At 38.7% G+C, this 14850-nt stretch overlaps 2 protein-coding genes and 1 long non-coding RNA gene across 3 annotated transcripts; 2 read left to right on the forward strand and 1 right to left on the reverse strand.

Moving 5' to 3' along the window:
- Nucleotides 1–999: 999 nt before the first annotated feature.
- guk1a (guanylate kinase 1a) lies at nt 1000–8762 on the reverse strand. The gene is made up of 7 exons (XM_083890474.1): nt 8654–8762; nt 3624–3737; nt 3329–3370; nt 2986–3221; nt 2787–2871; nt 2609–2694; nt 1000–1120 (listed from the first exon to the last, which is right to left on the reverse strand). Exons 1-7 carry the CDS (start codon nt 8685–8687, stop codon nt 1082–1084), a joined length of 636 nt encoding a protein of 211 aa, XP_083746600.1. The 5' UTR covers nt 8688–8762; the 3' UTR covers nt 1000–1081.
- Nucleotides 1041–3098, forward strand: LOC310928014. The gene is made up of 3 exons (XR_014592847.1): nt 1041–1152; nt 2389–2415; nt 2990–3098. It is a non-coding gene; the product is annotated as an uncharacterized lncRNA (long non-coding RNA).
- Nucleotides 8763–8890: 128 nt separating the features above from the next.
- On the forward strand, nt 8891–13194 carry cUnh1orf35 (chromosome Un C1orf35 homolog). Its single transcript, XM_083890473.1, has 8 exons — nt 8891–9329; nt 10658–10808; nt 10897–10942; nt 11043–11125; nt 11225–11297; nt 11397–11470; nt 11582–11701; nt 12308–13194. Exons 1-8 carry the CDS (start codon nt 9233–9235, stop codon nt 12561–12563), a joined length of 900 nt encoding a protein of 299 aa, XP_083746599.1. The 5' UTR covers nt 8891–9232; the 3' UTR covers nt 12564–13194.
- The last annotated feature ends 1656 nt before the right edge of the window (nt 13195–14850 follow it).

Here is a 14850-nt window from a genome sequence, read left to right on the forward strand (position 1 = left end):
GAAATGGGTGTTACAAGACGCCTGAATAATTGTATTGTGTGTATACAAATGGATTATAAATATAGTAAAATTATATCTACTTTGTGCTCGATTGTACGCAATATTAAAAAGACAAACATGCCATTTGTTTGTCTTTAAAGTAAAACACGCCTCTTTCTTTTTAGAAATCCACAGAATGCCATTTGCCCAGACACCTGAAGCTGCAAACTGAAAATGCGACACAATATAAAATGTTTTACAAATGTACAACTATAAAATAAGCAGTTGAATTGTCACCTCCCACCAGGCATGAGATGTACTACTGATTTTGTTCCAAACTATCATTTTTCCATGTCTCTTGTAGGATTTAATCCCGCTAAAGCACATCAGTACTTATTTGTATACTGCAAACCAAACGTTAATGGAGTTCTTAGCAAATTATGTTAACTAAAGTTGTAGGACTTCAGTTAACATGGATTTAACCATATATTGTAAGTAATGGATGGATTTAACCATATCTTGTAAGTAAACAACTTCCATGTTTTCCAGAGAACAGCTAAAAAGTGACATTTCCCTCCTGAAGTGAGCAAGTTTGTGCATGAGGCGGAGAGCTGAGTGACTCTCTACTATTTCACTATCAGGGAAAAGAAGAAGCTTAAAGCTGTACGAGTAGCATAACTTGCTGCCACTAACCAGGACATCTGATTTTCCATTCTCTTGACAAACCAGTTAATCCACCAGATGGAATGCGTTATGTTCTGTTTGTGTTGTGTTTATCAGTAAACAGTGTTCAGAGAACAGAGAACTCTACCAGTCACATATCAAGTATGGATTGTTGGAGTTAGTATTTTTTTTTCTTTCATAGAACTGAAAATAAAAATATAAAAAGCACTCTGCTGGTAAAAAAAAAAAAAAGTGTTCCACTTAACATTATGGTATCATTTGCTGTACTTCTAAACATGATGTGAAACCTACACACAGACAGACAGGTCATCTGTGGGAATGTACACGACTGGAATGGAGGTCTGTGTTTTTGTTTTGCTGAGGAGTGGAGAAGAGAGGAGAGGAGAAGGCGCGAGGCTGGACGGAATGCTGCAGATTCTTACGAAGACATGCTTTTTTTCTTGACCTGGTCGATTTCCTGGAGAAAGAGAATTTTACAATCAATTACAGGTAGTTCATTCTGATTGTGACAAAGAGATGGTGGACATTTAAAGGTCCAGTGTGTAACATTTAGAGGGTTTATTTGGTCGGAAATACTCTAGCCAAATGTATGTTTATGTAAGTGTATAATTGCTTAAAAATTAAACCCCTTTGGTTTTCATGCCTAAGGAAAAGCCTTTAACCGTTAGGAGTAGGAATTAGCAAAGAGTGTTTACAGTGCTTTGTATGTATGAACAGTATGCAACAGCCACAGATGGGCAGTAGATCCACTTTTTAAAATATATGTTATATATATCTCCTACGGAAGCGTATTGCATTCTCTTGAAAAAAAAACAAAAAACTCCTGTTTTTCTCAATTATTAATTTTCGGTTTGATTTTTTGAATATTTTTTTTCAGTTTTTCTGCCAATTGTTTTTTCAGTTTTTCTGAGTAATTATTCTTCTGTTTTTCAGAGTAATTATTTTTCTGTTTTTTCGTGCAAATTCAACCCCCCCCCCCCCCCCCGTTTTTTCGGCGTAATTTTTTTTCCTGTTTTTCGGAGTAATTTTTTTTATAACAACCTGGACGGCTTGTTTAGTTTAATCAAGTTTTACTTTGATCTGGGTTTAAGACACTGGGAGATAGTCCTGTCTTTAAGTCAGATAGATGGTATTATCATTAGTTTGTCGACTTAACGCAGGCACCTGAGGACTTTGCGGTTGTTCAGAAGGAAAGCCCATTCAGATCTGCTAGACATAGCAATCTTTCTCCAGGATCAGTTGGCCAGATATGGCATGTTCTATGGATACAAGATGATGCATTTGAAATGCATTCAGGCTGGCTACGTTGTGACTCAAGAGCGGTCAGGAGACTGCTGAAAATATTGGATGCACACGGTGTGCAGCTGAGGCGCCGGAATCGCATTCGGCGGCGTGTGTACCATAGCAAGAGTTCTCGATAATTCTGAAAAAAATTACTCTGAAAAACGGGAATAAAAATTTGCACGAAAAACAGAAGAAAAATAAATTAGTCAGAAAAACAGGGGAAACAAATATTTGCACGAAAATTATTCAAAAAATCAAACTGAAAATTAATTACTGAGAAAAACAGAAGTTTTTTGTTTTTTTTCAAGTGAATGCAATACGCTTCCGTAATCTCCCACTCTGTTTCTTTTTAATGTCGTTCACAACAGTATCTAAGTAGAGCTTTGATGCACTCAGCACATTCTGACTCTTTTTTCCTCTCTCTCTTCCTGTCACTCACAGACCAGCCAACGCAGTTCCCTTCAAATGGTCAGTGAAGCTCTTTATTTCTTCAACATTGCGCAATTTACAGTACATATGGCAAACGATGTACATTTGCAATGGTGACTCTTCATGCAAGTTTAGTTTTAGCCAAGAACTTACATTAAAAAGGTAGACGTATGTTTTTCGATTATCATGCAGCCTTGCTTTTCATCAAACAATGTGTGAAATAGCAACTTACCTCATTAAGAGCACTTTTTAACTGCTTGTAAGCATCCTCCAATTTATCATTGACAATTATAACGTCGAATAGACCAGGTTCTTTACCTAAGAAAGAGAAAAACTGATTTATGAATCATCAGCAATTAATTCAGTCGACATTAGATCCTTCTGAGCAATTTACAAATTTAAACACTTACCAATCTCCATATCCACCTTGGCTGCACACAAACGCTTCTGCAGGCTTTCTTCAGACTCGGTTTTTCTGTCTCTCAAGCGGTTTTCCTGAAACATTGAAATCCACGAGCGGGCATCAACGAATAGAAAGAATTCAGGAATCTTTCCAAAAAAAAACAAAAACATTTTGACTAGTGACATTGCATTTTCTTGTGTTCTCACCAAGACTTCCATGGATGGTGGCTGGATGGAGATGTACATGGGATTGAGGTCCGTTCCTTTGATGTTCTTCACCCCCTGCATGTCAACGTCGAGTATACAGATGAGGTTCTGGGCCTGGACAGTTTGCACGGCAGCTTTACTCGTCCCGTACATGTTCCCGGAAAACTCTGCGCTCTCGATGAAATCACCTCTCTCGATGCCTGCCTTCATCTCCTCCCGTTTAACATAATGGTAATCTAAACCCCCAAAAAGGAAACAAATTCAACAAAAAACATGACATAACTCATTCATTAAAATCATGAAGTTGGCACAGCCATGACTGAAGAGGAGTTCTATTGTGTACCTTTGCCGTTCACTTCTCCAGGTCGAGGATTTCTTGTTGTATCTGAGGAAGGATAAAAACATTTAGTTACAGTCTGCACTTTTAATTTTAAAAAGAGCTAAAACTTAACACTTGATTAATGCATTACTTGATCAATATAAAAGTCACCTGTAACAAAACGGGTTGTCACTTATGCAAAAATACAAACAAATTCCTCTTAGATGATTCAATTGCTATGACCAATTTCATTAAGAAACTGCATTTGCGAGTGACAACCATCCATTCACTTTTCTGATCGGTAGCTACCCTTACTTACGGGAGACGCTGAAGCCAAAGACATTTTCGTGTTCCTTCATGAGCCTCTTGAGCAAAGTGCTCTTCCCTGCACCGGACGGGCCGCTAAACACCACAGGCCTGGGTCCAGCCATTGCTGAAAGAGAGGGAAAAAATGAGGCGTGTTAGTGTTTTAAACCATGAGGCTGAGGCTGGAGAGATGACGCATAACCGCTGGAAGCTAATGGCACGAGTCATCACAGGACCAAATCTGTTTAATTCTGTTTAAAGACATCAGTTAGAGCCGATAATTAAGTGTGGACATGCCTTGCCGCGGTGGGACCAACACAATGAAATGATAAGTCGGCAGCTCTGGGACCAAAATATCTCCCACAGGAGTGGAGGAAATGTTAGGTTAACAAGCCGTGAGGTTACCATGGTGCTGTAGAGGAACAGACACTCAATAATTGGAGAGCCCTCTTAGGAGGAAATGTGCGGTCAGGCAAACACTTCTGTGGCTGCAGTAGTGACGTGTAAAAAAAAAAGCAGAGGCTTTTTCACTCAGCCATCTGACCTCTGCCTGTTTCAGGGATTCAAATGGTGGAGAAAACGATGGCTCTTGATACGCAGGACACATGATGTGCAACATGTGGTGGCCCACAAATTCACAACACCTTACATTAACAGACGTCAGCTGTGAAGAGAGAAAGCTCCACATCCAGCAGCATTGAATCCTAACAGTACGGACAGAAAAGTGTCCTCACTACATGTTTTCAACCTACTGGGAAAGTTTCCACCTGTGGGCAAACAGCATCCTGTCTGCCATTTGGGAATTAAATAGCAAGTTTAGACTGTCTAGTCTGGCCTTGGGAGACTGGCAGGGATGGCATGGCATACATTACTGTGCAGAAGTCTTAAGCCACCATTAGATTTGTTGTTTTAACAATGCTATAACGACAATAGAGGATAATTATTTCTATTTCACTTTACTGTAACACATCCAGAAAATATGTATGCAGTTTTTTATTGTAAAAAAACCCACAAAAAAAACCCTCTACAGGTGTCAAGTATTCAGCGTGATCTACCCTTACACTTGAACAATAACAAAGCTCTGTTAATACTGGAGTGGAACCTTAATTAATGTAACTGGTAAATCCTGTGTTTGTCCTACCATTTCATTTAAAGAAATATCTGCTATAAAAAAAAGCCTATTGCCTCAGGTTTATTCAAGACATGCTTGAGCATTACATACAGTTGCATTAGTTAAACGCATCGACAGCTCGCTAGTTTATAAGACTTTATAAGCTTTAAGTTTGCACTGCAGTGAGCCAACACATCCTGGTGCTTCTTTGGATATATGTTTGCTTTGCTTGCTAAAGCTAGTTGCACCTACTGCTACCTGCTTAGCTGAAAAGATGAATGGGTGTCAAGTGCAGGGTGTGGAATCTCCTTTATCAGGAAGTACAGCCGGTTCCACGTATGACTTTCTAATAAAACCTGTCTCCACCTACAGAGCTGGTATTGTATGCCGTCTGTGGCAGTCAGGAGGAAAACAACATAACTCACTTTAACCAAATCATACAATCAGCAGAGAACGTGTTAGTAAAGTCTTCTTTTTCTGTACTGACTTATAGGTAAGCTGCTCGGATAAAGAATCAAGTAGTAGATTTTTGTCCACCTTACCTTTCCTCTTAACACAGAGTGCAAACAGACAGGATATTCAAGTGAGCAGGGAGGGTGTGTGATTGTGGATTGTGAACATGATGCAGATGGGAGGAGGGAAAGAGAGGGGCAGGGCCACATTTATACACCAGTACACTTTGTAATCAGAGAAATTCTAAATTTTAGTCGATAAAATTTACACAATGATGTGATATTGCAGAATCTATAGAAGGTTGCCTAAGACTGACACTAACCATTCCTTTATCTTATATTTTCAGTAACTATGGGCATCTTTCAGACATTAATAATATGAAATATGTTGTAGTTGTGTTATTTAAACAACTACAGAGAAGGCCTCATGTCAACCATCATGTATAGAGGTTATATGGCTATGACTTACATCATTATCAGGTATCAGACCTGTTGACAGTTGATCCAGAAAAGAGGTATTTCATAAGACATGCTCCTGACATGCAGTAAATCACAAAAACAATGTTTAAATCAGCCCAATCTGCACTGGACTTTGTCTCTCCTCTGTTTACTCTCATAGAAAAGACTAAAAATCAAAGCATTATGAGCCGAGCTGTCTCGTCTCCAGGCAGAGCAGATACAGTGAGGCTGTGTTCGCAGGTGCAAATGACAAGTCATTCTCCATCGCCTCTTGAATGCTTCATGTTAACAGCAACATGGCTAATTTAAGCAACAGGAGTTGCTTTTTCTGAGGTCAGTGAAGACGTTCAGAGTCAATACCCTAAACTCATTCCACCCCAGTCCTCCACCAACCCATTACCAAAGGTTATCATGATTGTGTCGAGACAAATATCCGGTTCAATTTTTAAAAACAAAAATGGCTGGAACAGACAAATATTTATATCCCAGTGACTAAGAAGGAGAGTGTACATTCAGATAAATGTATTTCACAACAACATGAGAAAAAGAATGCATTTACATTTGAGAAACTGCGGCCAATAAATGTTATTTGTAATTTGTGAGTGAATGGGTGAATGGTAAAACTGTTGTGTAAAAAGCACCTTTGAGTGGTCAGCAAGACTAGAAAAGCGCTATATAAATACTAACGCTTTACCATTTTGTTTAATATAATTATTTTATAATAATTTTGCTGATCCAACAATGCTTTGAGATCAAGAAAAATACAAAATGATTGCTACAGTAATTGATACAGTAACATTTAAGACTGCTGTGATTAACCAGTTCATAATCCATAACAGACTTTTTATAATCAATTCATTTGTTTGAGTGTTTTTTTTTTAGCTTCCTAAATGGGAATATTTTTTGGTATCTTTTAGGGCTCACTAATTATTATTATTTTGTTTTTACAATCGATTAACAAGTTTTAGTGTTTTTGAACAATTAAAACAAGTTATCTCTGGCTTCTTTGCTCCAGATAACAAAGAAATTATTATAAAACTGAATAATTTCGGTTTGTCAGCAAAAGATGCTTAAAATCATCACCAACTTTGTACATTCTATTTTAACTTTTTATAGTCTGATTGTTAATATCTATTGTACTTTCTTGGAAATGCATGTTTATAATATTTACCGTCTTTGCTGCTGTGACAATGTAAATTTCCCCAATGCTAATGAAGGACTATCTTATCTTATTTTGATAGTTTATGGACCAAACAACAAATCGAGAAAGTCATCGACAGATTATTTGATTATGAAAATAAGGCGCTCAGGGAGGGAAACTTCCTACTTAACAATGAACATAATTAAGGCACACTTTGCATTTCTTATTAACCTCGTGCAGCTCCCACTCATACAAGACTCTGTGTTTCCAACTAAACTGGAGCTGCATGACAGGAAATGAGAGACGTGACTTGATTATACACATGAGCTGACACTTATTGGAAACTGCACTGTGCTTGTAAACTCTCATGTGATTTATATTTGCCTTAAGCAAATTTTAAGTCGTACGAAATCTATTAGCACTAAGAAATCAGATACAGCAGACTAGGTGTGCTGTTTTGAAACAGACGATATGTTGATTATTGGATTAATAATAAATCGGTAATTACTTTTTAATAAAGAAATACCAAATGTTTCATGGTTCCATGTTTTTAGATGTGATGAGACCATTTTAACAGACAAAGCTATTTGACAGTGAAACCACTTGGCAGTTTAATCTGGAATAAATGGAATACTGCATGTTATGTTTTGGGGGGATATATTATATTTCCTCATTTAGTTTAATGCTGTCATCTAGGGCTGTAAAAATGACTTGATTAATAATTGTTTACTAAATTAATCGTCAACTACTTTGAGTGTTTTTAAAGAACTAAAACAAGCTTTTGGAAATTTAAGCTCAAATGTGAATATTTTCTGGTTTCTTTTTGTCATATACGATTCCCCGAGAAAATTATCTACAGATCAATCGATCCTCCAGTGATCTCATATGTCAAAATATGAGAGTCTCCTTTTTTTTTGGAAAAGATAACAAGGCACTTTTCATTTACTATTACGGACTGAGAGTTACAGGTGTCTTTATTATAGGTTATGAGTTACACAACTAACACAGTTCACTTTGTCCCACTGGAAAGAGCAATAAAACACAACTTTGAATCACTAGAAGAAGATAATAAACCACTTTGCCATGTGCCTGAGTCTTAGGATTTATTTTTTCATTGATTATTACTGTGTAAAAACAAAACAATCATATTGAACTAAGCCGAGATGAGTGGCGGTTGTAAATACTGCATAAACTGATGTTACTGAATAGTTGATTAATACTTGATATACATTTTGTATAAAACTTGTCAAGAAAAAAAACATTGTGTTATTAGCACACTATAACCGAATGAGCCTCCAAAAATAATAACATAAAACTGTCCATATGATTTTGTGATTAACTTATGTGTAATACTGATAATTGATTGATAATATATACCATATACTTTTACTAAAATACTATTTTTTAATTAACCAATTTCACCTTTTGGAGAGTATATTTGTCTTTGCTATTGTTACAAATAAATACCACAAAAATTAGCATATAACTAAGTAAAGAAGGAAAATACTGTAACTTTTCTGTAATTTATTTGTTCTGCATGCAAACCAGTGCGGGACTTTCACATGTGTATCTACGTTGTTATTGTGTTACTATTTCCATTCACACAGTTTGATAACTTGTTCCACCACTGGATTTTCAAGAATTTATAATAGGAAAGGACACAAACCCCCACCTTTCTTTACGAACACAATAAACATCTACAGTGTCTACAGGAAACATAGAAACCAAACCACATGCTCCTACACAGCAACGATGTGTAGACAACGGGCTGGAAGACGGTGAGAGACATGAACGGCTGTCTCTTAGCGAGTGATGCCACAGATTTGAGACATAAAAGGCATTAAAAAAACATAAGACACAACAGACACCCTCCCTCTTACCTGAAAATAACCTGGAAAAGAATCTCATGTACATCGGGATAAACGTTGGTCTAAGACCGTAGGGTCGCGTCTGGAGGGTTTTCTCCCTCCTCTGCTGCCATCAGGAAACCTTGCCCGCCTACGTCATCACCGCGCGTCTACTAACGCATGACGTCAGGAATATGCCACAAAAGACAAGCAAGTTTAGCCTTGATTCTAGCTTAATTTTTTAAAAACACGGACGCAAAAGACCTGGCGAGTAAAAGGCGGGGCATTTATTTCAAGTTGTATTTTTTCCGACCGCAGCATAGGCTACACAGGCAAGCTTAATTTAAAAGTAATCGGTTTAAAATAAACGTCTTGCGCTCCGTCCACATTTATAAACGCGACCCGCAACAGCCATCTGTTTACTTTCAACTGTCGGCGTTTGTTCGTCACCAAAGAACTTCCGACCATCGCGGGGAAGTTACCGCAAAACTTCCCGGATGAGGCCTGTCTGACCATCTGCGCTGCTAACGGGCTAACGTGGCTACACGTTAGCGTTAAGTTGGTGTCAAACAACGCACTTCAGTCCAAACTCTAAAAAGTGACTGAGTAAAAATGTTCGGTTCCGCGAGGGCAGGAGGGCTCCGAGGAGGCCAGGACCAGTTCAACTGGGACGACGTGAAAGTAGATAAACACAGAGAAAATTACCTCGGTAAGTGTGAAGGGCTGTGCTAACCACAGACATGGCTAACGTTAACCGTAGGCTAACTCACAACCAACTCAGCAGGACATTTAAATGCGCACTCTCAAACCACACAATTATCGACACGCTTGTCTCCATGTGTACAGACTTATTTGGTGTAACTTCCACATTAATTATAAAGTTAATTTAGTTTCTTCTTTTGCCTAAACCAAATATGCGTATTGAAAAGTTGTGGTGAAACGCTCTCAATCACTTAGTACTCATTTTAAATACCTTTCAGTGTCGACTCCCTCATTCCAGTGTCTGAACTCGTATTTTGGTTGGGATTCTGTCCCGTGTGTCCACTCTACAGTCGGCAGGTCCTGGTTCTCGTTGCTCACCCCTTTCTTTTCTGAGGCACATACGTAATCTCAATGAGTGGAGGCCACACTGCTGCCAACGCATGTCAACCTTGAGCTACTCGGCTACGACCACGACAGATAACCATGACTGAAAAACTGGAACATGTGCATTTATTTAAAAAAAAAAATGCAGTTGTTGATGCCGAGTCCTGTTTCCGGTGCTAATTGATGTTGCCTTTGATCTGGTCTGCCCATTCACTATGGGAGGAAACTTTCCAAAAAAAATATTTCAATAACGTCTAGGATTAGGAAAATAATAAAATACTACGAGGGAAACAGCGGCCATAATAACACGAAACGTATGAAAACAAAGAGTTAAATACTTATATCGGGTGTAATTTAGTTTATTGACAATTCTTAATATTTTTCCATTTAAACTAAGGGTGAAGTTCACCTCAGACCAGAATATAATAATAATATAATATAATACATATAGTATGCTGTGACAGTGATTCTGGATGGTCACATCATAATCTACTAGTTTTCAGTATCCACAGAGCTCTTGTCCACCTACAACGAATAATTGTCTACCTTTTTGTTTTAGGGCCAGCTGGAATTTGTTAAGAATTTTGTTGTTCAGCATAAACGTGTGTTTGATGAAATCTGATTGGTATGTGTTTGAGGTCATTTAGAAATTAATGAGTTATTGCATTGAGGAAACAATTTGCAGCATTTGTATTTCAACAACGTTCTGATGGCTTACAAAAACAGCTGTGTATCACATTGTTACATAAGCTGTAAGATATCAAGTGGATTCATTCATCAGGCGACATCTGCTGAAGTTGTTCCACAATAATTAGAAGGACTCCTCACAGCATGAGATTAATACCTGAATTCAAGGAGGAACTAGTTAAAATGGAAGGTGTGAAACATTGCTGTACACTTGAGTAGAAATAACCCACTTTTTCTCAAGTACACCAAATTATGTCTTGAAAGGAAACTCATTGAAGGCACCAGTAGGACGTTGGCAAAAAGGCAAAGATCTGACATGGTATGCAAAAGACAAAAAAGGTGGCGCAGCTTCATCCAAAGCTGATGAACTTGCTGCGGTCAAGGCTGCAGAGCACGAGGCACTGATGGCCGCACTGTATGTATAACTTCCTTAAAAAGAAACTGCTAACTGGTAGACAATGACCTGTGAAATAATCAATGTATATTTTCTGTTCTTAATCCAGAGGCCACAAGACTATAAAGAGACAACCAACTGGCCTGACTAAAGAAGTATGTCGCTCTGTGCAAATTAAAAGCTTGAAAGTCCTGTTTAAATAATTCTCGCTGCTTTGAAAATGTAAAATAATGTGAATTTTATCCCAAACACCAGGATCTTGCAGATGTTTACAGGAGAGAAGGGGCTGATGGTGAAGAGAAAGATGTGGATCGTGTGTCAGGCTTGGGAAGCTCTAGGTGTATATATGCGTTTTCTGTTTGTTTAGTCAGAAAACATGTTTTTCTGTATGTTTAAGTGGTTGCTGATGTAAAGTGTTTTTTGTTTATAATGTACAGCGAAGGTTCAAGGAAAATGGTGCTGTCCCAAAAAGAAAAGGAGGCTGCTAAAATGGGCTTACCAGTATTTACGGTAAGTGTTTTTTTAATGCACTGACTTTTTCAAATGTGACAGAGGACTGTTGAATTGTTGTTGTGAAGGTTAAAGTAAAGACACACACTGTCTTTACAGCACTACAAGACTGAGGGGCATCCAGAAACAACAGGAACCTCTGTGACTGTAGAAAAACCAGAATTGGAACAAAGGTTTGTATGTGTATGCATGTTTATGCACATTCAAGGGTGAACAAATACACTGGGTAAATGTGAACCTGCATCCTATTATTTGGAAAATGATCGGTGCATTTTTTTCAACAGACATGAGAGCAAAAAGAAAAAGAAAGAAAAGAAGAACAAAAAGGAGAAAAAGAAGAAGGAAAAGAAGAAAAGGCAAAGACGAGACTCTTCTTCTTCTGATTCAGATGATGACCGAAAGAGGTTAGTTATTTGAATTTCCTCACAGCTCTTTCCCAGCAGCTATCTCACAAGGATTGGCAATATGTTTTACTTCAAACTATGACTTGAAAATAGATACACTTTTGTAATTAAGGCATTAGTAGTTATGTCACATTTGCTTATAATTTTGAGAACAAAATCTGAATCTTTCCTCTGTCAGCACTAGAGGGCACCAAAGCACTGTCCTACCTAAAGCAACCTGAAGCATGACCTTTTAAAATTTGTGTCCGAAGTATGTAGATATCACCGATGCATCCCACATAGTGGATGTATCCCAAGTTAATAAACTTTTATGAATCAGAAATGTGAAGCTAAGTAAGTTATGTTATTATTTGTGCTTTAGAATTTGTGACATCAAGATAGGATTTGTATGACAGAAAACATACGTTGATGTACAAAATTCATAGTGGACACAGAAATGTGTCAGCACAGCAGCCAGTGGTGTTCAGGTCCAGCTGTGATCTGCTATTTTTCTGTGGATGTCACTGTAAAAGCTGATCTGGCAGTTACTTCTTCCCCAGCCTCACACCATGTTTGATCCCCACCACAGCACCAGTCATTGATTGTTTGTTTCCTTTTACTCCTCAGACACAGAAAGGACCACCATCATCATAATCCATCATACCGTAGTCAGAGTGGAGCCAGACCCCATGACAGCCATTCAAGGGGGGGAGCAAAAGCCGAGCGAGAGCCATCCCGCCCTCATCATCGACAGCGGCGGCATGACACAGACTCCTCTGATGGGGGGTCCCCTGTCTCCCGTAACCCTGCCAGCCACAAGATGGCCCCTGCTGGTGCAACACAAAGCCACAGGCGGCGCCACGACACAGACTCTGACAACTAATGTCCCTCCCCCCAATTCAAAAACGCTTAATGTGGCCAGAGCAGCTCTACAGCAACTCAACCAACTCTGAGTCTGAGGACCTCATTTACCCTTCACAACCAGACAGGCTGAGAAGACAGGTTGAAATGTCTGACAAACAGGCTTTGACCTTAGGTTTTATTTTTTTTACACAGTGAGATGGTCATTTGACGCTGGGGTGTGTATTTCAAACACCCAATACCTCTGTGTTGTGGTGGTTGATTTAAATTTTTTATTTTATGAGACAAATGGTTGTAGCTGCAAAAGCTGTAAAGATTTCTTTCCATGGCTTCCCCTGCTCGCTGTTCAGAAAATCTCATAAATGTTTGATCAGAAACATGGTCGCCATAAGAGCATTTCTTCTGTGCCAATTGATTTTCCTGGAAAGTACTTACCTGACACTGGATGCTTATTATATATTTAGTAACAAAAAAAATAACTAATGTAAAGGTGTATATTTTTTAAGGGTATCATACAGGTACAGTAAATTGGTATGCATACTCTATAGCTGTTAAATCTTCACATATTTGGCACAGAGTTTTTTTAAGGTTACAGCAATTTGTATCACAAGCATCATACAACAAACGGTAGTGTCAATGTAAAGGAATCTATTGCTACGTCTCATTAGGTTATGACTACATAATTAAAATCAATTCTGTTTTGTTTAATTGAAAATCCTTGAGGATGCTGTTTGATGTTTTTCCATCCTTGGACATTTCCTCCATTCCACTGTGGTTCTTGCACTACTGGGCATTTCTGGCCATTTTCCTTGTCTCGGCCATGTTAGCGCTACTTAATCCCTCAATGATCGAGGTTGAGCTCCCTGACTGGGTATGATACCATTGGAATGCTCTCCATTGGTCATAATAGAGTGTTGTGTTTGTGTTTGCCTTGAATTGGTCTGAAAGAGGGTATTCTGCTGGCTGGCACCTGGGGGGTGCACTAAAAAAGAGCAAGGCATTCATAAAGAAGAGTGCAAAAACCCAGGCTGGTCCTTTTATATGGCCGAGTACCATTAGACCGCCACACACAAACCAAGCTGATGGAGCAGCAGGAGAGGAAGTAGACAAAGCTACCCCATGAGGGACCCAGGACTCGAGCTCCCTCTCTTTCCACTCCGACCTTACTCTCCTGCCATGTTTTATAGGCTCGGCTGCATTAACCACGGCAGCCTAATCAACCTGCAGGAATGCCCTGACACAATGTGAACCAGGGTGTGCTCTCCACATTACTGCTTTAACCCCAACATTGGGTGGCTTCCATCACCATGTGGCATCACATTTCTTCCTGGGTCAAAGGGTGATCACCTCCAGCAGTTCACTTTGACACCAAGTAGTAAGTCTGTGGTTAGATCACAGCATTGTTTCTGGAAGTGTATCAGTTATTATTATTATTATCAGTCTATGACTTTCATATTGGTATATTGTTTTGACAAGGCCATGTATTTTGGTGCCATTTGGCCCTCTGAACTGATTTTCTTGAGACTTGATGGGAGGGTGGAGTGTAGGCCAAAAATAAACCCATTAACTTTTGGAGATCATCTGATAAATATGATAGATCAGGGTTTCTCCAACTTAGTCCTGGGGATCCACTGCCCCTATATGTTTTAGGTTATTATAATTTTGTAAATGTGACCATTCCCCCCTGACCTCTGGCCTCAACAAAGCATATTGTTCACCCTGCTGCGCACTGCCTAGTTTCCCCTTTCCAGACAATTCTATGTAAACCTAAGAGATGGTTGAGTTAAAATTTTGTCATTTCTGAAATTTTCAAACCAGCTTGTCTGGCACCAACAACCACACCCACTGCCCTGCATGTTTTAGACGTTTCCCTGCTTCAACACACAAATTGTCAGCTCGTCAGCAAGAACTGCAGAAGCCTGATAACGGCCCATGCGTTGGAGCAGGCAAACTTCTAACTTGCAGAGCAGTGGGTCCACATTGCCGAGGTTAAAAAAACCCTGTGATAGAAGCAGGGATTTGCTTGTTTACTTGTTTTATGGATATGTTTGCTTTCTGTAACTTTGAGAGATGAGTATTTTTCAGAAAAAAGGATCTTCAAAAGTAAAAACACAGATCAATATGATAAAAAAATCAGACATACAGATGCTAATATCTATTAAGGGTGGATGTGTACATGGTCTCTGAGCATGTTGTAGTTAGATATTTTTGTAATTTATTTCTTTTTTTGTCCTTAGATTCCATCTATTCATTTTTTTCTGTCAAAACACGTTTTACTTTCTCTCTTAAATAAATTAAAATAGTTTAAG

Source organism: Microchirus variegatus, assembly GCF_963457635.1.
Source record: "Microchirus variegatus genome assembly, chromosome: 5".
Taxonomy (NCBI): domain Eukaryota; kingdom Metazoa; phylum Chordata; class Actinopteri; order Pleuronectiformes; family Soleidae; genus Microchirus; species Microchirus variegatus.

What these genes read in the sequence shown, in the direction of transcription:
- guk1a (XM_083890474.1), bottom strand. Translation starts at nt 8,687, where the DNA reads ATGTACATGAGATTCTTTTCCAGGTTATTTTCAG. An exon ending in CTTTTCCAGGTTATTTTCAG is followed by an intron (nt 3,738 to 8,653) that starts GTAAGAGGGAGG and finishes CCTCTCTTTCAG; the next exon opens with CAATGGCTGGACCCAGGCCT. An exon ending in TAAAAAGTGCTCTTAATGAG is followed by an intron (nt 1,121 to 2,608) that starts GTAAGTTGCTAT and finishes CTCTTTCTCCAG; the next exon opens with GAAATCGACCAGGTCAAGAA.
- cUnh1orf35 (XM_083890473.1), top strand. Translation starts at nt 9,233, where the DNA reads ATGTTCGGTTCCGCGAGGGCAGGAGGGCTCCGAGGAGGCCAGGACCAG. An exon ending in TCAGGCTTGGGAAGCTCTAG is followed by an intron (nt 11,126 to 11,224) that starts GTGTATATATGC and finishes TATAATGTACAG; the next exon opens with CGAAGGTTCAAGGAAAATGG. An exon ending in TGGGCTTACCAGTATTTACG is followed by an intron (nt 11,298 to 11,396) that starts GTAAGTGTTTTT and finishes CTGTCTTTACAG; the next exon opens with CACTACAAGACTGAGGGGCA.